This window comes from Cricetulus griseus, chromosome 2 (genome assembly GCF_003668045.3).
Source record: "Cricetulus griseus strain 17A/GY chromosome 2, alternate assembly CriGri-PICRH-1.0, whole genome shotgun sequence".
Classification (NCBI taxonomy): Eukaryota; Metazoa; Chordata; class Mammalia; order Rodentia; family Cricetidae; genus Cricetulus; species Cricetulus griseus.
Window position 1 is genome coordinate 385,462,056 of NC_048595.1, and position 22,494 is coordinate 385,484,549.

Sequence of the window (22,494 nt, forward strand, 5' to 3'; positions counted from 1 at the left end):
GGGGTCATCAGGTAACACTGTGTGTGCTTCCCTAACCAAAGATTGTGGGCCTGGTGTGCTAAGTCCAGGTGCACAAGTTACTTTCTGGAAAGAACTGTGAGAGCATTTCACACACAGCAATATTTAAACTCTTATCTGAGTTCAGGACAATGTCTGCATCTATATTCACTTACCTTGAGGAAGATTAGACAGTCATAGAACTAAGGGAGCCTTAAAAGGTTCTCACAGCATTTTATGCTGCACCATAAGGTGGCAAACAGAAAGATAACAAATATTAAATTGTCTGACCAGGGCTTTCTAAGTCAAAGCCCAACACACTGATTGGCTGGGGAGGACTCTTATGGAGGGAGACAGGATCACCCTCCTTTCCCTTAGAATACACAGACCTGTGAGTACTACCAGTGAGTCCCCCCAACTCTACCTTCATAGCTATAAAAACAATTATTTCAACCTATTTAGAAAGGAGTTTACAAATTACCAGCATGGAAGTGAAGAGCTAGCTCAGTGGTTAAGAGCACTTGGTGCTCCTGCAAGAGACCCAAGTTCAGTTCCCAGCATCCACATGGCAACCAACAACTGTCTGTAACGCCAGTCCAAGGAACCCGACACCCTCTTCTGGCCTTTGGTGCACCAGGCATGAATTTGGTGCACTTACATACAGATAAAACACTTATACACATAAAATAAAAATATAACTTAAGAAAAATGTACCAGCATGAACCAATATGGACCTGACATCTTAATCTCAAATTCAATCTTAAATTTTGTGTGTCGTCTCATACAAAAAAGGTCAAGGAACAAAACAGCAGAGAAGCCAACAGTGTAAGGTTAGGCCCTGCTGGGCTAAAATGATAAGGGTTCTTTCTGAACAGACTGATTCTGAGAGTGTCACTATAGGACAAAGGATAGAAAACCAAGAGTATCAATTTAAACAATCCAAAGTAGCACACATAATTAGTAGGTATAGTTTTTATTTTATTCTAACTACAAACTTCCCACAAAACATTTGCAGTATGCCACAATACTTTAAATTTAAGTCACCTTTGAAAATGAAAAGCTATATAATTTACAAGCTCCACTTATATCTCTGGGTCACTTGATTAAGTGGGAACAAAAGTTAAAAGCCTCTAAAGAAGTACTACTAAGGACCTCCAATCAGCAACACAATGCTGAAAGTGACACCAGATAGGATTGCAAGTGAGGTGGCTTTGGGCTAACAGTGTGCATGTGAAGGAGCCTGGTAAAGGCAACTCCACCCCAAGCAGGGAAAGCGTAACCTCAACAAAATGCCCGTTGCTTAAGAGGTCTTTTGTTGAAAAGCTTTATCCAGGAGATAAGAGTGCAGAAAAACTCATGCCACGGAGGCCAAGAAATCTGTATTAGAAAATTAAAACTCCAATGAAGTGGAAATGCTGAATCTTGAATCACTGGCATGTTGAATGATGACACAATTTTTCGTGCCCACTTTGCTTAGGTTCATGAACCACTTTTGAAGCACAGTATTTGCACAGCACATAGGAACATGGAGAAGATGGAATTAGAAACCATGCAGAACTATACATGGCACTCTTGGCACACATAAGCATGAAAACAGAAGTCACTGGCACTGGGTGGTATGTAGGCTGGTACAGGCGCAGGTGGCAGGTAACCACTACCTTTCAGTGGATAATTTGCCTCCTGCCTCATCTTCCTTCACTAGTCTCTGCCTCCTACCTTAAGTCCAAGCATCTTACACTGACTGAGATTTCCTATGTCCAATCCAGTCCTATGGTCTTTTCAGGGCAGAGGCTAATGGGCAGCCCCAAAGCAGTACCAGGACCAGGTATTGCAGCTCTCCCATCCATTCTCTCCACAGCTAAGAGGTACCAAAGACCCACTTTCTGCCTCCAGCTTAACTTTCAGAGTCAGTCACTACTGCCCTTGCACAAAAGGCCTCCACCACATTCCATTGTCCCCAAATCAATGTCTAAATCAAAAGCTGCCTGCCCATGAAGGACTGCATGGCCAGGCACACTGATCTGTGGTCCCCTCCACATTCAAGCCATGTGTTCTCCCTGCTCTGTGGCAACCCCTGAGAAGGAGCCCAACTTCCCAACACTGCCACATAGCTCACTGGCATACTCCTGGGGTGTTACAAAAAGAATCTCACTGGATACAGGAGGCTACACAGAGGCCCAAGTGAAACACGTTTCCAGTAGCCATGGGGCCACTAAAATTCTGTGATCCTCAGTCTCCTCAGCATGGTGAGAACTAGCAACACCTGAGGCTGTCAAGTTCCTTGATGAGTGAACCCTCATACCAGCATACTGGACACTATCTGCACCACAGCTAATCTTCCCACTGGTTACTCAGGCAGAAATCTTAATGGCAGTTAACATACAAATGCAAAAAGTTTCATTTTCAAAACTTCACTGTCTGCTAACAAATGGACATTGCTTAACTACATGTCCCATTAACTTCCAGAATCAGCACCTCACAACTCTAACATGAGTATGAATGTCAGCACTCAAAAATATCCCTAGCCAGAATTTACAATACACAGCATCAAGCAAAAGCTGCTCATCTTTTTTCACATGCTGATCACACAGACATCTACCCAGGACCAGCTATTCCCTATGTAACTGTGATCCTCTACATACAAGGCCACCAAGCCAATTGAATGCTTCCACCAAACACAGACAACACTAGATACCACATCAGAATGTGTGGAGACATTCCAACAAATGGCTAGAAACTGCACCATCCCCACTAGCAACCTACCTCCTGCTCCGTTCCTCTGCCAGCCCTGAGGGAGCAGAGTTTACACTGTGGTCAATGCTGAGTTAAACATGGGGTGCATAGAGCAGAAACAGCACATAGCTAGCTGTTGTGTGAAGTGATGCCCCACTGAGGGTGCTGATCTGGTCCAGAGTCTTCAACAAGAGAGAGATATACCCCACAACTTAGCCATAGGCAAGGTGTAAGCCCCATTCACCAACACATACACTCTGGTCTTCCCAAAGCCCCTAGTCAATCCACTAAATCCCAATAAATGTAAAGGTCTATAAACTCAAGCTTGTCCCACAGGCTTATCATGACCCCATTCCATGTGCCACTTAGCATTCAACTGGCTAGAACCCTTCAACCTTAAGGTCAACATGGAAGGCCCCCTGACAAACACCCTGCCCCTTACAGAGCACATTCACTGCCCAAGCTAGCCAGGACCTATTTCCTTCCTCAGATGTTGGCCTTTTGGGCCTGGCTCCCAACAGCTATACTGCTGGTGTTTCCTCTAATGTGAACAACCTAAATGTCATAAAACACAAAAGTGTTAATTTAATTACAATTTAAGAGAAACTGTTTATTTTACACTAAGGATTGCTTTTGTAAGTGTGAAAAATCTATGGTCATTCTAAAAATAGCAGATTTTTTTTTTTTTTTAATTGGTTACAAGGTCTCAGGGCCCTAGCTGGTCTGGAACTCAATATGTAAACCAAATTGGTCTCTAAACGCATAGATTTTCCTGCCCCTGTCGCTTGAGGACTAGAAATAAAAGCATTTGTGACTACACCCAACCAAAAATACTCTCTTTGAAAAGAATATGCTGAACTATGTAGTGTCTTGACTTTGGGGTTCTGTCTCAAGGCACATAGAAAATTTCACATTTATGCTTCTGTTATCCACAGCAACATTTATGCACTCCCCTGTTGCCTGTCTGGAACTCAATCTCTTTAAGGAGTACAAATTCCACCCCCACAGCTCTCCTCAGAACGGAAGAATTTCAAACACAGGCCAACAGCAATCAATTCTAGGCATTTGGTTCAGCTATCACCAATATGCTTCCCCAAAAGGGGCCCAACAGTACAAAGCAGCAAATCTGGTCTCCCAAATGCACTGCTGGCTCTCTTTGAGTTGAAGGACTTGAAGTGAAAGGAGGAGCCTCTGCCCTGTGTAAAACCAGCATCAATGAGGGAATGGGGGGGGGGGGTGTGAAATCCTGCAAGTTTCTCATTCAAGAGCAAGCCACTGCATTTTCAGTGAGCTGTCTTGCCAATAATCTTCCCCAGGTGACTCTTCAGAACAAATAATGCACAGATCAATGGGGTGGCTGGACCTAAGGGTCCTCCTCAGTCAGTACTGAAAAGAGGAACCTGCAAAGGGCTACCATGGGAACCAGGTAATAGCACTATCTGTGACTCACCACAGAGCACAAAGAATGGTGGTATCTCAGATTCATCCGCCTGTCAAAGGTCCCATGAACAAATGCTCCATTTAAAAAGCACACAGCCTCCAACAGAGGCAGAAGATTGCCATGTGCTGGTGATTAGGCTTTTAGAGAATAATGGAGGAAATGTGTTACACACTGAAGAATAAAACCTTTACTGAGGGAACCCATCAAACCTGTACCTAATGGTAAGGCAAAGGATGTGTGTGAAATTTACACCTGGACATACTGAAAGTAAATTCTCAGGCCAGGAGAACTTGGTGGCATTAACCCTAATTTGTGCTGGTTGCCTAACACAACCGTATAAAAGAAGCAACCAGAGAGGCTGGAGAGATGGCTCAGGGGTTAAGAGCACTGACTTCTTTCAGAGGTTCTGAGTTCAATTCCCAGCAACCACATGGTGGCTCACAACCATCTGTAATGTGATCTGGTGCCCTCTTCTGGCACACACTGTATACATGATAAATAAATAAATAAATAAATAAATAAATAAATAAATAAATAAATCTTTAGAAGAAGAAGAAGAAGAAGAAGAAGAAGAAGAAGAAGAAGAAGAAGAAGAAGAAGAAGAAGAAGAAGAAGAAGCAACCAGAGAAGGGGAAAGAGGGCTACAAGACTGTCACCAACTGTTAATCTATGGACTGAATGAAACATGGCACAAACAGACTGAAACCATGTCATTGAGGAGCAGGTCAGAGCCATGTCTACTGATACAGACAACCATACAGATCAAAATGCAAACTACAATTATATACGTCTTGTTTTAATGTTTTTCTATTCCTATTTGGAGAGGGCAAGAAAAATACACAGGGAGATCATAAGCCAAACTGCTAACAGTAGCAGGAGCAGGTCTTAGTATTCCTTCCATTTCATGGAACTAAAATGTGGTGACTGTGAGCCAAGTGCTAAGATTCTCTAAACTCTCCCCAACTAGATGCGCACGCACACATGTGCACACGAAGGCCTCCACAGAATGACCTTATCAAGCAGGTACCCCACTGGGCAGACGAGTCTCTTCTATACCTCCTTCTGCCCTGTCCTAACATCTCCACTGTCAAGCTCTTTCTCCAGATGCCACTCAATGCTGCTAGGACAAGATGGTGTTCACTGAAGGTGACCCACAGAAAAAGTCTCCGGCTGCTGAGGAAGAATCTGGGAGTAGGCCTGTGCCAACAAGTACCTTAGTCCCCTTCCCACCCTTCACAGCCCAGAGCTGGGGTGTACTTTGGCAACATTATTTTTTAAATATCTTTCAGAAAGTTGTCACCAAGTCAGCAAGATGGCTTAGTGGTAGAGGTGCTCACAAGGCCTGACCACCTGAATTCCACCCCTAGATCCTGTAAGGTAACAGGAGAGAATCAGCTCACACTAGTGTTCTCTGACCTAACAATTTTAAGCTGTCTAATCATCTAATTCTCTGCCTTGGTGTACAAAATATAACAAAGATTCCTCTCACTTCTACCACAGAAGCCACCTTCAACGCAGTATCAGATCTAAACTATCCTTTTAAAAGTCTTTCAAGGCCCAAGTTAAGGAAAATCTCATTCCATGCCTTTTAAGCTTATAAACTAAGTACTAAAATACAGCACAGACAGCACATACCAATACATCCTTTCAAAGGGCAACAAAAAACTAGAAGGAAATAGCCTGTGATGAGAGTTCTATGACCTTTAAAACTTACAAATCCATGGTTACTACAGAGCATCACTCAAGCCTGACAAGAGACATCCATGTCCACGGGTAAGGCCCTCCCACCCCATCATGCTTACCTTCCTCCCCTGTGTCCGGCCCCACTGGAGCAGCATCATCTTCAAAGCCTCCTGTACCTGTCCCTATAGACGGGGACTGGCTATGCTGCTGACTCAGCTTGTTTCGGAGAAGAGCAATCTCTTTTTTGAGCAGCTTTGCCCGTTTACTCCGTGAGCCGCTAGACTTCATGGAGCAGGTGAGGTCCAACTTGTCCAGTAGCTCTCTCAGCTGCTCCTCCAAGCCCATGTGGGCCCTGTTGGCTGGGTCCAGCAACCTGTCCACTGAACCAAAGAACATGCATCATCAGTCACCTGATCCTTGGGCATTGCTAAGAAAAACACATTGGTCCCAACTACCCTTTAGCCTGCCCACAGCCAAAGCTCCAGCTTCACCATTTGATGTCATACACAGATTCCTCTACCCCAATTCTGAACCAATGAGAAAACTGTTGCCACAAGGAGGAAAAAAAGAGACTCCTAAAAGAGAATTTCTCCTCCAGTCAGGTAGGTCACAAAGGAATAGGGTAGCCAGAGCAAAGACATACACAGGTAACATATGTGGCCTCTTCTGCAACAGAACCCAACTCGGGCCTGCTGGGTAGGCAGCCCATTCCAAATGAGGGGTACAAAGGCCACCTGAAATGCATGACACTCACCAACACACAAACAAGATGGACTGCCAACAGAAGTGACAGCATGCAAGTATGCTGATGTGGACTGTGAATGTCATCCTCATGTACTTCATGTGCTGAAGCACCTGCACACTGTCCATGGAATCTAGGCTGCAGAGTCCACAGGTCTTCCCAAATTCTAGGCACACTGACTACTGAAGTCCTCAAAACTTAACTAGTGAAATGACCAAACAAATCTTTTAAACTTTGAGAAGATAAAACCAGAAGAAGAACAGGGATAAAGGAGATCTATCTACCCAGACCTGGTAGTTGGCCCAGAAACCCAAGTCCAGCTGGAGTGCCCTGTCTACAAGACCACTGATTAGCACTGGGACATGAACAAAAATCCTCTAATGGGCTGACTCAAGGCTTGCAGTCACACTATTTCTAACAAAATCTCAAGTGCACTAGGTAAACAAAATTCTTTTAATTTGAAGCACCAAAAATAAATAAAAAACATAGCCAACAAAATAACACCCCAGTTTTTCATGGCTCATTTCTTTCCTGTTCTTTGGTTATTAAGACAGGGTTTCCATATGTAGCCCACTCTGTCCTCAAACTTGCATTCTCCTTCCTCAACCTCCTAAGTGCTAGAATTTCGGTCAGGAACTACCATGACCTGCTTGTCTGTTTCTTTTTCAATAGGACCAGTATCTTCATTATAGTAGGGCTCTGGACAGTGACAGATATCCAGAGCTGGCCTTGCCACCATCACCCTTCTCTCTACTCCAATCACTGAAAAATAAATTTGTACTTTTTATTATTGCTTTCCTCTTTGACAACAAGACTGGCACAGAAATTTATTTTTCAATGGCAGAGTCAGTTTCCTCAAAGTATCAACTTTGAGACCTCCAAGCAAGCCCTGCCCATCTACAGAACATTAGAATCAGAAGCAGTGGGGTCAAAGGCTCCCAGATTCACTGGGCTCCTCTGCTTCTAAGGACCGCCAACACCACCCAGAGCACAGTCACAACAGACCAGGGTCCACAACAGACAGAGGAGGCTGGATCACTACTCTTGCCTCCCACACAGCCCAGAGAACAGAACATGGATGTATGTGAAGGACTAAGTGTCACTCTATAATCCTGCTGGCTATCACACTCAGCTCCAACAGAACTGCTGGGGAACATCTAGCACAGATGGTTCCTATCTAACCATTCTGGACCTATCTAGGCCGCAGAGATCTGTTACCTCTGTATGTACGTGAGTGCATGTCTATTTTTTCAAGACAAAGCCTCACGTAACCCAGGAACTATAAAGCCAAGATGACCTTGAAATTCTAACCCTTGCACCACCATGCCCAGTTTGTCCAGTGTGAGATCGAACCCAAGGCTTTATGCATGCTAGAGAAGCACTACTAAACCACACACTCCAGCCTGCTTGTATTTATTTTTTAATTATACTTTTTGGCCCTATTTTGTTTTAGGATGTAACTCACACTAGCCTGGAAATCACTGCAATCCAGACTGATCTTGAACTTAGCTTAGCTTCCTGAGTGATGTGACTACAGATGTATGCCACCAAATCTCCTGTATGCCCTGTGGATGCCTGAGTACTGAACAAATAGTCTCTCTGGACCAGACACATAAGAAGTCAGAAGTCAGGGGCATCCAAGGGCCCAATGGAAAGGCAAAAGCAGGACACAGTAACCAGCTGGTTGTGAAGAAAGAAAAGTACAGGGTAAACAAAGTAACCACAGTCCCAATATTTTCCTGGACAGTGAATAGCAGAAGAAAAAGGGGGACCTAAATGGGAACACAGAGCCTATTTTGAATATAGGAAAACTTCATGTTCCAGGGTGGACCACCAACCCATGTGGATACTCACCTACGAATAAACAATTAATGGGAAAGAAGTTTACAAGAATTGATTGGAGGCTAGATGTGGTGGTACATATCTTTAAAATCCGGCACTCAGGAGACAGAAGCTGGTAATTACTGTCTGTTCCAAGCCAGCCTGATCCACATATTGAGCTCCTGGCCAGCTAAGGGTACCCAGAGAGAGACCTTGTCTCAGGGGGACAAAAAAAAAAAAAAAAAAAAAAAAACCCTGCTTGGAGGAAGTTCATGAGCAACACAACAGCATGTGCCTGTTGAGGCCCAAAGTACAAGCTCACCCTGGCGTCCTGGAAAGTAAGTACTGAAGACAGGCTAAGGCCGGGCCCTCTATGAACACCCACATATATCCAAGAAAGAGGGTGAGAGGCAAAGCCAATGTCAGCTCCTGCGTCTATTTGTCAGCTAAAATAAAACCACCAATATCTGCCTTCTCACTGCAAGACCCTTTGGGTACAAATCCTCAGCTATACTGTCTTCTTGGCCTGCACATCTGCATCTGGGCTCAACTAGACATCTGTTTCTTGCAATGGGTTATGTGAAATATGGCAAGGCCCAAATGAGACAGGAAATAAAAGAACACCTTCAGTGGCGTTTATGCTGGCTGCATGCTGAAAACATAACTCTGTACAGTCTGAGGAAAAAGGCACATGCCATCTTCCTGGATGCAGTGCTGGGTTCTTACCTTCTTCCCAGGAGAAAGGCCGCCGAGGGGCTGCAACAGGTCGCTCAGGCAGGTGCATTCCCGAGGCCTCTTCCAAGCCGATGTTGTCCACCTCACGCCGGGCCTGCCTCAAAACAACACCTCCCTGATCCCGCAGCCTCACTGCAGCTCTATAAAACACGGTGTCCTTGGCATTGTACTTCATGCAGTTATCTACAATGAGATTAAAATCCTCCTCAAACGCATGGAGGTTTTTATACCCTTGAGCTTCTAGCCTTTTCCTCATTGTGGCAAAGTCCATGGGATGTTTAATGTGATCCAAATAATCTGGTACCTAATTTTAGAGAGGAAAATAAACACTTACAAACCAAAGAAAAATCAAAACATACTTCATGCCATCTATATAACCAATAACACCTAATACATACAGCCCCCATCACAGACTAATTTCACATAGTAACACTAAGCCAATCCAAACTAAGTCCATCTTTTCAGGGACCTTCCCAATCTAGTTCCTTTAACTACAAGTACATCAAGTGGGGTAACAGCAGAGCTAACATCATCAACAGCTATGTTCTGAATAGAGCTTTTCACCTAGGCACTTTCAATGCTTTATAAGGAAACACAATCTTTTACAATTAAAATATTATTCATTAAGCATTCATTAAATATTAAATAATGTATTCAATAAATCATAGTGAGGACTAAGAATTCAAGTAACCTCTCTCACAATTACATGTTTACTAATCCAACAGCAGATCCAGAGTCACACATGAGGCACTACAGTGACCCATAGCAATACGCACCTCCTTTAGACTCACGGGCTGAGCAAAAATTTTTGCAGGGTCCTTCTCCTGAAGCTGTTCCAGGACCGAGCGTAGCAGCACAGTCAGTGGTGTCAATCGGAGCTCCATAGCCATCTGCTCCACCTTCACCTGGCAACAACAGCACACACTGTCTCTAAAGGATTGTGGGTATACCTTTCTTGGAGATCATGGCACCTCACATATTACACAGTCACAGCAGCAACACCGCAGCCATCAACACAGAGCAGCCTACATGCATGTCACCACCCTACAACAAAGCAACTGTCTCTGTGCAAGGACATGTGCACAGAGGTTTCCTTTAGGGCCCTTGGCAAAATTTAGGGTATGGCCACCCAAAACTGGTACCACAAAGGCACCATGGGACCAACTATAGGGTAGGGACATGCTGTGGGGTGGGAATGGCAATACAAAGTCAGCAGGCACACAGGGCTACTCCAGAGCATCTCCCATAACATTCCATGACAGCAGCAAGAGGTCCATCCAAAGCAGGCCTGGAGGCTGGCAGAACCCAAGGGCCTTACCTGCTCACGTTTGAGTTTTTCCCGCTTGCGCAGCAGCTCAATTAGCAGGCGTGCACGTTCCAGGTCGTGTCGCAGCCGCTGCCAGTACTTCAGCTTCTCTTTGGCAGCTTTCATCTCTTCGTCATTTTCTCTCTAAGATTAAATGAAACTTCCCATCAGTCAAACCTAAAGGTTCTTCCTGCCAGGAGTCTAAAAATCTCATACAGATGAGACTAAAAAGGTTACCTGGGACCCATTATCGTTCAAGAGTCCCTTTGAATGTGTTGTCACTAAGGGACAGAAGGATCCAGTAGGGTCCATGGTACTAGGGGTTTTTGGCTTGATCTTCAGGTGGGTGGGAGGGTTAGAGGGGGTACGAGAAAGAAGGTATACTAGAATGAAAGGCTAAGCTATCCTGACCGGCAATGGAATATTACACAGACTCAGTTCTGGGCTCAGCAGGTAAGATGCAGGGATCACTTCTAACCCCTTAGAGACAAGGGTGGGCACTGCAGTCACCAGGCACACCTATGTCTTCTCAGGTGACAAGAACAGTATACCAAGACAGCACATGTCCTAACCTTAGCCTAACCTAGTCAGCAGTCAGCACCAGCCCCTCTCTACCCAAGTCATCAAAACTGAAATGCAACACTAGAAAGCCATGGGACACAGTGGTAGGAAAGCAGTCTGGCTCTGCCTGGACCCGTAGAACATGGAGATCAATACTAGAGCTGTTCATATCTCTGAACAGGGTAAGAAGCCAAAACCACTCACAATAATAATTCAGGGCCTAGTAGAGTCCCTCAAGGCCAAAGAATGTACAAAGGGTACCCTCATTACCTCACAAAGGTAAAGAACAAGAGCCACTGCCACACAGATAGCACACATCCCTCCATAGCAATCAAGGAACCCCAAACAAGACCAGAACCCTATTTACAAAGGGCCAGGTTTTCCAGCCACATACTCTCAGTATTCCATGCATCCTATTCAACCAAGATCCCCAGAGCTCTGCTCCCCAATCCAGATCTCATTTTCAGGCGAACTCACACTCCCCTTTCTGCCACCTCAGAATGAGCCTGTCGAAGACGCCCCCCTCCTCATGCAACACAAAGAGGTCTTTGTTTTTTGTTGTTGTTGTTGGTTTGTTTTTTTTTTTTTTTTTTGGTTTTTTCGAGACAGGGTTTCTCTGTGGCTTTGGAGGCTGTCCTGGAACTAGCTCTTGTAGACCAGGTTGGTCTCGAACTACAGAGATCCGCCTGCCTCTGCCTCTCGAGTGCTGGGATTAAAGGCGTCACAACAGAGGTCTTTATCCAAAATTAATACCTACTCCCTGCTCTATGGAGAATGTATGGGACTACCTCCTTCACAGTAACCCACATGCCCTGTCCTTATGTCCTTATGACAAATGGGTGGAGAATGGCCTACTCCAGAAGTCTGTCCTTCTGCACTGCTGCTGGACAGCAACTCAGAAGTACCCACATCTGCCAACCACAAACAAAGTGACACCATCCAGCTGCAGAGTACAGGCCACAGACATGAGACCTTTCTCTTTCTAGATGGCTTGGCTTCTCATGGTCCATACTCAGAGGGTACCACAACAGACTCTCTAACCCAGGCTACCAGCCCACTGGTCAAGGATGTAGGGTATCCACTCTTCATGGTATAAAAACAATGGCACAGGATGGGAGGGGGTATGACCTATCTCCATCCACAAACTTCCGCGACCCTACATAGCAGTGCAGAACTGCAAGGTATAACAGGTATTACTGAAAATTCTTAAGCATTTAGTTGAGGTTGATGACAGTATCATCCATGCATACACAAAGTTGGTAAATACACAGAAAGGTGAATTTAGAAACCAAATGCTGCCAAGTGTAACAGTGCATACCTTTAATTTCAACTCTCAGGAGGCAGAAGCAGGCAAAGGCAGAGAGAGCTCTGTGAGTTCAAGGCCAGTCTGGTCTACACAGCAAGTTCCAGATCAACCCTGCCCACCCACCCACCCCAAAAGAAAAGAAACCAAATATCCTCACAACATCCAGACAACTTCCTGCCCACTAGTTGGAAACAGACTTTAAGTAACCAAAAGGACATTTGGCCTGGCAACCCCTGTGAAGCAAAGAAAATCTCCAGATTACTAATAGCCCTATGCTTGTGTATTTAGGGACAAGCAAAATGCACTGTTTTTTTTTTCATGGCCTGGTTGTAATCTTTAAAAGTCACGTGATAACTGAGCCACTGCCGGGTTCATGAAGAAAGGAAACCACATACACATCACCTCACCTAAAAAAAAAAATCCCAGCTTGCTTGGTGCTGCTCTGAAGCAGTCTACTTTTCTACATAGAAGTAATGCTGGAAATCTTCACTGGAGGATAGAAGTACCCGATAGTGGTTTCCGAGATCCAGGTCCTGGCACGATGACGGAAGATGGCCAGACCCAACCCCGTAACAAGGACCAGTTCAGCAGTCAGGCCAACACCCCCTATACTGGGGAGACAGGTCAGCTCATCTGTGAAGCAGAGACCAGTTCAGCAGCAAGGGCTCCCTCCCATATGCTACAACCATGACCCCCAGGGCAGCTAGGCTCAGCCATGTCAGACTCCCAGACCTACAAGATGCTATGAGCAGTAGGGTAGAAGTACAGAGGCCCCAAGGAGTTAGTGGGGCAGGAAAAGAAGAACCAAAAAAAGAAAGGAAAACAAAACAAAACAGAATGAATAGGGACTCGCACATAGCAAACTGTTTGACCAAAATCTAAAGAGCCACCCTAACCCACCTCCTACCATAGCACCACCTCAGCAGACAGCACAAGACAAAGTGCCTGCCTTTTCTGCCAGACCAGGGCCTGTAGCATATAGCTAAGAAAGCCTCCCTAATCACAATATTGATAGAATCAGATAGAAACACCAACCTCAGTGATGTCCTCTCTCAGAGCAGCTCATCCTGTTCCACTGTCCCTCAGCCCCATCCCCCACAAGGTCAGCCAAGATGGAGAAGTCCAAGTCTTCTCCCAAAGCCTGCTGAGCACAGACAACCAAAGCCAGTGGAAAATCAAATTCCAACATCATGTATTTCTAGTTTAAAAACTCAACAGAGGCTGAGATGGCACATGTGTTTTGCTCCAATGACAAGGTTTAGAGCCATTAAAATTAAATAAACAAACAAATGAATGAAGAGCTGCGCCAAGCCTTATTGTCACTAGGAAAATGTGAGTACAGTTTACAGCCTTCAGACTCATGGCCCGTCTGGTCCAACACTGCACAGCATACCCCTCTGCCATGGGCAATGCCTTCTACTTCCCTTTTTGGTGATTCTAGAATGCCCTAACCAAGAGACGTCACTAGGCTTGTATCCTCAAATTCTGTCTGCTCCCCCACTCTGATGGCCTCAATGTCCTCTACAAAAAGAGACAGCTGGCAGCAAATACTCTTCCTCTAAAAGGATGGGTCTAAATGAGTACAGCACTGGACAGCTTCTCCAGAGTACATCGTATGACCCTGTGGAGGCTGTGCTTGCCACCTTGTCTTTTCACCCTCCTTCCTATACCCTTTTTTCCTCCTGGCTCCATCTCTCTAGACAAGCTGCCCACGGGCCTTTTTGCATCCCATGTCCTTCATTCTAAGCTCCTAAGCAAAAGAGAAGAAGCCAACAGCTGAATGTCCCACCATTGTACTGATGGCATTCCATTCTTACTGACAATCTACCAAAAGCATCCCTCCTCTGTGGTCCATGCTCAGCTTATTTAAAAAATGTCCTCGAGCCCAAGACAAGACATGAGGTCTGGATTCGCCACATCTTACTTCCAAGACTGCTACCATCAAATAAGCAAAGACCAAAAAAGCAGTGTTCCTACCAGTGTCCAGTTTTCACAAACACGTCCCCACTTCATGACTAATATCTCTTAGACCCTCTTCCCCTAAGACCTTCTTCTCCTCTGGTACCTAGGACAAGCATGCTGGGAACCCCCAATGGGGCTATGATCTGAGAGTGAAGGGTGGTAGAGAGAACAGTAGCATCTCAACAGGAGAGGTAAAGAACATGGTTGATGCCGGGTGTTGGTGGCACTCGGAGGCAGAGGCAGGAGGATCTCTGTGAGTTCAAGGCCAGCCTGGTCTCCAGAGCAAATGCCAGGATAGGCTCCAAAGCTACACAGAGAAACCCTGTCTCGGAAAAAAAAAATTGGGGGGGGGCAAGAGAGATGGCTCAGAGGTTAAGAGCACTGACTGCTCTTCCAGAGGTCCTGAGTTCAATTCCCAGCAACCACATGGTGGCTCACAACCATCCATTATGAGATCTGGTGCCCTCTTCTGGTGTGCAGATATACATGGAAGCAGAATGTTGTATACATAATAAATAAATAAAATCTTTAAAAAAAAAAAAAAAAAGAACATGGTTGATTCACTTCAACAACCATCTCAATGTGCTCAAAGCCTGGAGATTCGATGATAGTCCTCAGATGGGGCTGCTTCACAAATCCAGTGGCTGCCAAGGAGGCATATGCCCCAATGAATAGATGCAGTTGGCCAACAGAATGCAGTAGAGAAGAACTGACACATGAGAGGCCTAGACTGCCCCTTCCACTCAGATCAGACTCACAGTTGCCCAAGTTCTTGGATTCCAAAGAGTGACACTGCAGGGTTCTAGTACCACAGTTCATCTGTCAGCCCTGGTACAGGTGAGAGCCCTGAGCTTACTCCACAGCCATGTCTGTGACAGCCATGGGTACTCAACAGGATTCTATAGACTTATGATTCCATTAAAGCTGGCTGATATTTTACAGATTTAATGATTAGCTCCTCCCACTGGAACCAGTGGAGGCCACCAGACAAGCATGTTTGGGCAATGTGCAGAGGAACGGTATGTGTAACATCCCACAGAAGATACTTCTTTCCTCTTTAAGATAGCCTCTTATATAACATAGTTTGTTTAAATTTGTTCTTTTAAATTAAAAGTCACTTCCTCAGGGGTTGGAGAGATGGCTCAGTGGTTAAGAGTACTGACTGATGCTCTTCCAGAGGACCTGCATTCAATTCCCAGCACCCACATGGTGGCTCACAACTGTCTGTAACTCCAGTTCCAAAGAATCTGGCTCCCTCACATAGACATACATGTAAACAAAACACCAATGCACATAAAAAATAAAAGAAAATAAAAGTCACCTCCTCAACTTCTTTCCTCCTATGGGTCAATGTTAAACCAACCATTTTAGAGCAAGGCCTGAAAATAAATTACTCCTCATGCAATATACTCAAGACCCAGAACAAAGACCCCACCCATCAGATCCAGGCTGTCATCAAACCTCCCTCCCTGTCTAGAATATCCATGTGGCCAAAGTTGTACCAGCTTCTCAGACCATTCCCTTCTTTCCCTGGAACCGGACACAGAGCAGACACCCATCAGTGTGTACAGAGTAGGAAAGGAAGCACAACTCAACAGTGAGGTCACACCACCCCTTGAGGATACTTGAGCTACTTGTACACTCTGCAGCTTAGTTTAGTAGCTCAAAGCCCAGGGGTCAAGGGTCAGCACCACATCCAACCTGAGGGGACAGTGCCTGATCAGTGTGTTAGGAGGCAAGTGACACTGAAAACGTGGATGAGGGCAATGTGCACATACCTGCTGCGTGTTTCTCTGGGACTGCAGGCTGGACTGGAGCCGCCGCAGCAGGGGAGCACCATTCCTAGACAGCCTTTTGAGTAACCAGTAGCTGTGGGCCCGCTCCACAAACTGCTTCTTCCGCTGAATGGCCACCTGATTCGCAATCCTATTTAATCTAAAACATGGAAAAACTCAGAGTTTAGCTTGGAAAAAGAATATTCGAAAGCGTTTGCATTTAATAAACTAGACAGGTCAACGTTACCTTCAGTAACACTGCAAGTCTCTCCCTAAGCCAGGACACACAGTTATGTATGGTCTCTGGTACTATAAAAACAGTTAATAACCTTGAGCTATCTGGAGATTTCATCCACCAAAACAGTCATCGGGTTAACTGTCTAAAAAGAAACACAGCTGAACAAAACTTTCAAGACCATGATCCTGTGTGGTGTCCTATCTACACACAGACAGACCAGTGTTGATCACTGTCAGATGAGATGCTGATGGCTTGCTCTCACAGGTGGCACTACTGGCCCTGGTCCCACTCAACCCTGAAGAGAGAACAACCTGAAGCAGAGTAACCCACCAGCTCAGGCTGAAAACACAGTCTGCTCTTAATAAATGACAACCATCTTCTGAGACACTTCATCCTTTGGTGTACTAGAAATGCAAAGCTGAAGAAAAAAAAAAAAGCCCTCTACAGCAGGGGGGCTAAACCAGCCTTTGAAGGCTGGACAGAGAGCTTCTCCACTCCTTTTCACCATTACTACCTTAGAAGATCTCAGTGTGCCTCCCAAATTTTAACAGTACAAAACTACAAAAGGCTACAAGGTATCTCTTCACTGTACATTACACATCAAAACTTCAGAACCAACATTAAAAATTTCTAAGTTCACTTTTTTTTTTTTTAAGAATTAAATATAAGTTTTAGTGAACAATCAAGGACCACCACCACCACCAGGTGGAAAACTAGCTCTGCAAGGCTGGCTTGCTCTTGAGAATGCTGCACATCTTGAGAATGCCATCAGTCTTTGACAGAGCCCTGCTAGATGCAGTGCCCTCTGTGGATCTGCTTGTTCAGTATGGATGGGTCTGGCACCAAGGCCATAAAGCATATCTCCAATGACAAATCTACCAAAAGACACTCAGATGAAGACAAGAAAGCAGACTATAACAGAAAGCAAGTGAGAGACACCTGAGGATGTAATGTACCAAAGTCCCACAAGAAACTATGTCCACAGTTCTGGCAGGCTGCTTTTCTGGATATAGCTTTTGTTTTCACCACTTCTAACTGAAGAGCAACATTTGTATAATAAACTATATAAATTCCAACAACATGTAAAGGACAGAGGCTTTAACATGGAAACAGATGTTTAATACTACTTAAGGTTATTATACAAAGTTTGGAGGTTTTGGGGGGGATTTTTGGGGTTTGTTTTGTTTTGTTTTTTGGCTTTGGAATTTTTGTTTTGTTTTTCAAAATAGTATTTCTCTGTGTAGTCCTAGCTGTCCTGTAACTCCAAGCTGGTTTCAAAGTCACAGAGATCTGCCTGCCTCTGCATACCATGTGCTGGGATTAGAAGTGTGTACCACCAACAGCCCAATTCTGACACATGATTTTAACAATTTGAAATCCCAAAGAAATGTTGGTTAGTAATTTGCTTTTATAAAGATTCCAATCTCATTTTTTTCAAAGCCACCCTTTCTCTAGTGCAAGAGCTTGAAAGCTATAAACAAGACTGTTTACATATACATAAAAATATATTTAAAATGTATCCAAACACCATATGCAGAGCCTGACTTACCTCTGGTGAGCAACCATGTGTCTTGGAGAAAGAGATGGACAACAGGCACAATAATGTAAGCCCCCAGAAGCAGACCAGCCAAAAGCAAGCATGTCTACTACTTCATCTGACACTCATTAAGCGCCCAGGCCAACTACTAATTCAAAGAAAGCACATGGAAGAAGAACAGGCCAAGTCACAACAATGACCACAACACAAGCCAGGCATGAGACCCACAGCACACAAGAGCCTGGAAGTAGACATGACCAAAATGGACCCCTAGAAGGAAAGAAAGATGCTACTCCAGTCTGTGTAGAATTTGTCCCAGACTGCCGGTGTGATATCAGTACCCAATAGGAAGACCAAACCTGGCCACTCGCTGTGCTCTGGCTTCCTATTTTACCACATCATTTCTATTTCCCACACATGTTCCTGCCATGACATTGCTCTGATGTGATTCAGCCAGAGAATAAATTGATGTGATGCCCATTTTTTTTTGGGGGGGGGGTCGAGACAGGGTTTCTCTGTATTGCTCTGTAGACCAGGCTAGCCTCGAACTCACAGAGATCCACCTGCCTCTGCCTCCTGAGCGCTGGGAATAAAAGCATGAACCACCAACGCCTGGCTCAAAAATTTTTCTTTATAAAAGTACCCAGCCTTGTCTAGTTTTTGTGACTAAAACTGATACAGGTATTATATCAAAGGCATAAGTAAAGCAGGATTATCTACAGGAAAAGTTCCCCACAAAGTCAGAAAGCACTTAGTCCCTGGTGATGGAAAGGGACTGTGCAGGGGGCTGCAATAAGCAAAGCTTCATGTGACACAAGGCAGTTACAAGAGTGTTTACTCCACAGTAACTATTAACCACACATTTGTTTTGTCAACTTTTTTATATTGTATTCTATTTATAATTTCTTAATGTTGACAAGAATACAATCAAAGAGTTTCTCAAGCCTTCCTGAATACAGCTAATAAACAAAGAACAAAAATGAAATGCAAGAGAAAAACTAAGTAGACCATTTTGACTCACATACCCTAACCTTTGGAGGCCTAGGTTTTGCCCATTTTTAGCTAGAAAAATTCTAGGCCTACAGTGAAGTCAGCTGATTACAAACAGCTTGTGATGGGGGAGGTCCTTCTGTGTATATGTTTGTCTTATTGGTTGATAAATAAAGCACTGTTGGCCAACAGGGAAGCAAGTTAGGCGGGACTAGGAGAGAAGGAGGACTCTGGGAAATGTAGTAAAGAGAAAGTCACCATGTGATCCTGGGAAGAGAGGACGAATGCCGCTGGCATCCTCGATGAGTCTCTATAAAATATAGATTAATTGTTTTGGTTGATACTTAAGACAGAACCAACAAATAAGAAATCCTAGCCATTGGCCAGCAGCATTGTAACTAATACTAATCTCTGTATTTAGGGGGCCTAATATGGCCTTGGAACTCAGGCAGCTGGTGGAAAGAGTTATGGTTACAAGCTTGGGACTTCTTACCAAACTGTTTTTATACAGTCTATGTAGAGATGTGGCCAGGATTTCTAACACCTTACTCAATAAAAGCAAAAACCAGGAAGCAAGCAGGGCATAGTAGCCACACCTGTCATCCCAGCACTCAGGAGGCAGAAACAGGCAGATCTCTCTCTGAGTCCTAGGCTAGCCTGGTCTACAGTGAGTTCCAGGACAGCTGGGGATACATAATGAAACAGTTTTAGTTTGGTTTCATTTTTTGTTTTGTTTTGTTTTTCGAGACAGGGTTTCTCTGTGTAGCTTTGGAGCCTATCCTGGCACTCGCTCTAGAGACCAGGCTGGCCTCGAACTCACAGAGATCCGCCTGCCTCTGCCTTTGCCTCCTGAGTGCTGGGATTAAAGGTATGTGCCACCAAGATCACAAAAGCCCACCCAAACTATCATTTTCAGACATTGTTCATGAAGAGAATCTTAAGGTTTACAATCTATCAATATAAAAACAAAAATCCTGTATCTTGCAAAGTCACGAAATGCTAATGTTATTTTTGGCTTTTTTGGGAGGGGGTTGTTTTGAGACAGGGCCTCACTGGCCCTTCTCATATTAGCCAGGTGTGGACTGGGGAAGCAGAGACAGGGCAATGGTTTACATAGTGAGTCCCAGGACAGCCAAAGCTACGTACAGACCCTGTCTCAAAACATAACAAAACAACGGGCTAGAGAGATGGCTCAATGGTTAAGAGTGCTGGTTGCTCATCCAAAGGACCTGGGTTCAATTCCCAGCACCTACATGGCAGCTCAAAGCTGTCTTAACTCCAGTTCAGGGATTCCCAAATCCTCACACAGACATACATGCAGAAAAAAAACATCAATATACATAAAATAAAATTTAAAGCAAAGAACAAGAACAAAAAAAAAAAAAACCCTACAAGAGCAGTGTTCTATTCTTACACGACAGTGCTATCATGGGGACAGTCAGCAGAAAGCCCCAGATGTTATGAACTACCACCCTACTACACTCAACAAAGCTGTGGAGGGGGCTGAAGAGATGTCTCAATGGTTAAGAGCATTGCCTTCGCTTCCAAAGGTCCTGAGTTCAATTCCCAGCAACCACATGGTGGCTCACAACCATCTGTAATGAAATCTGGTGCCCTCTTCTGGCCTGCAGACATACATGCAGGCAGAATACTGTGTACATAATAAATAAATACATCTTAAAAAAAAAAAAAAAAAAAAAAAAAAAAACAAGCAGGCACTTAGCTCCCTCCCATCACCTCAACAAACAACTCTAGGCCCCCAAGGCTCCTGCAGGAAAAAAGAACTCTCTGACCTCCAGGATTGGCCGATTTTCTCAAGACTAACCCAAAAGGCAGAGTCCATACAGAAAAGGACTGGCCCACAGGCCAACACTCACTCACTTCATCAAAAACTATAAATCTCCAGTTATGAGAAGAATCTTTATACACTGTAGGGTCATGGGCAGAGTCACATGGCTGGAACTTGTTTCTAACAAGGAAAAGAGAGGTACAAGCAAGGGAGGACTAGCCAGTCACAGGAACTTTTGAAGTTAAGTTGCCGAACAAATGGATTCTCTGTACTTTTTACAGTTTGTTTTGAGGGGGTTAAATCATAGCTATTACTAAAAATGAGAAGACAGGCCTTGCCCAAAGAGTGGGAAACACTGACTAGTTAGAACTCAATGGCCCAGTGCAGGGAGGCAAGAAGGGGGGTGGGGCAGCAACTTCAAGAGATAACACATATGTAAACCCCACTGAGAGGCGTGTCAGATAGGTAACCTGACTATATCCACCCATACTGTAACAACTTCGGCCACATACATACACCCCCAAAGTCATATCAAGACAACTCCTTCAAAGGTTCAATGCCATACAGTCCCTCATCATCAAGGAATGGTCTCCTTCTTCCTGCTGCAGGGCGGGCCCCTGGAGATGGCAGCACAAAGCACAGGTGGAAGAGAATAGTGCAAAAGAGTTTAAATAATCCACTCCAGGTGAATGCCAATAGAACCAACCATCCTAGATTTATGTAAATGCTGTTATAAAAATGAGAACAGGGCTGGGCAGTGGTGTCACACACTCCTTTAATCCAGCACTCAGGAGGCAGAGGCAAGTGGATCTCTGTGAGTTCGAGGCCAGCCTGGTCTACAGGACAACCTCCAAAGCAATACAGAGAAACCCCCCCCCCAAAAAAAAAAGAAAAGAAAAGAAAAAGAAACTATTAAAGGGTGGCAGCATTAGGAAGGTTGAGAACCACTGATTCTATACTCAGGCTCGACTTCAGTGAGCCAAAAGAAAACACCAGACAAACTCCAAAGAACATTCTTCCAGGTGTCACAGAAGACTGAAAACTTCCAAACCCAGGATGGCTGAAAATCTCAACAGTCACAGCAGTAGGTGGAATGGGGGTACAGATATACCCCAGCCCTGTGTCCACAGGGCACTGCCCAGTGCCTGGCCTGCCTACCTACAGGCTCTCTGGCCCCTTACCTTCCATTTGGCTCTATGATCTGACACCTCAGAACAAAACAGCTATCAGAATGGTCTTCCTATGACTCACAGGGCCTGAGCATTGTGTGAGGCAGGCTGGGTTAGAGGCATGGAACTGGAGGCATAGACTATGGAGTCAACAGCAAAGCATCGAGATTACCTCTAGAAGGTGGGCGTGTACAAGACTTAGGACATGTTGGTGCCCTTCCACACTGCAGAGGCCTATGTCCTGAATGGTATCTGACCATTTAAGGGTATGTGTTTAAGTCTCCACAATCCATGTACAAAGGTGTACACAGTTCACAGCAGAACGCTAGCAATAAGTAACTAGGTGAACTAATGGGGGGGGGATCTTTTGTTGTTGTTCCTCTTTTTACATTTTGAAATTTTAAAACAGCCAAACTTAGGTGTCCTGCTGTCCTCAGGGTCCCAAGGGAAGGGACCCTGGGCAGGTCTAGCACCAAGTCCACCCCACTATTAGCTTTACGTGGACTCGCAATGGGCAGCAAGCAGTAGTGAGACCTTAGGAACAACCTGCCTCCAGCAATAAACTTCTAAATATCTATCTCTACCTCCATCAAAATAACTATGGTGAGAATTAAGAGGAGGAGGAAATCAGCCATACAGGAGATGCCCCTCTGCTGAGTGTCCAAGGACAAAAGAACCAGGCCACTAGGGAAAGGTGTCCAGATGGTAG

General features: G+C 44.7%; 1 protein-coding gene across 4 annotated transcripts in view; it reads right to left on the bottom strand.

Annotated features, from left to right (window-relative positions):
• Brd1 (bromodomain containing 1) overlaps positions 1–22,494 on the bottom strand; it is a 47,667-nt gene that overhangs the window by 15,995 nt on the left and 9,178 nt on the right. For all 4 annotated transcript variants that reach the window (XM_027396211.2, XM_027396210.2, XM_027396209.2 and 1 more), the window contains exons 3-7: positions 16,066–16,222; positions 10,471–10,602; positions 9,929–10,057; positions 9,144–9,456; positions 5,974–6,234 (exon numbers count right to left, since the gene is read on the bottom strand). In XM_027396211.2, coding sequence (XP_027252012.1) covers positions 5,974–6,234; positions 9,144–9,456; positions 9,929–10,057; positions 10,471–10,602; positions 16,066–16,222 — 992 coding nt within the window. The remainder of the gene's footprint in view (positions 1–5,973; positions 6,235–9,143; positions 9,457–9,928; positions 10,058–10,470; positions 10,603–16,065; positions 16,223–22,494) is intronic.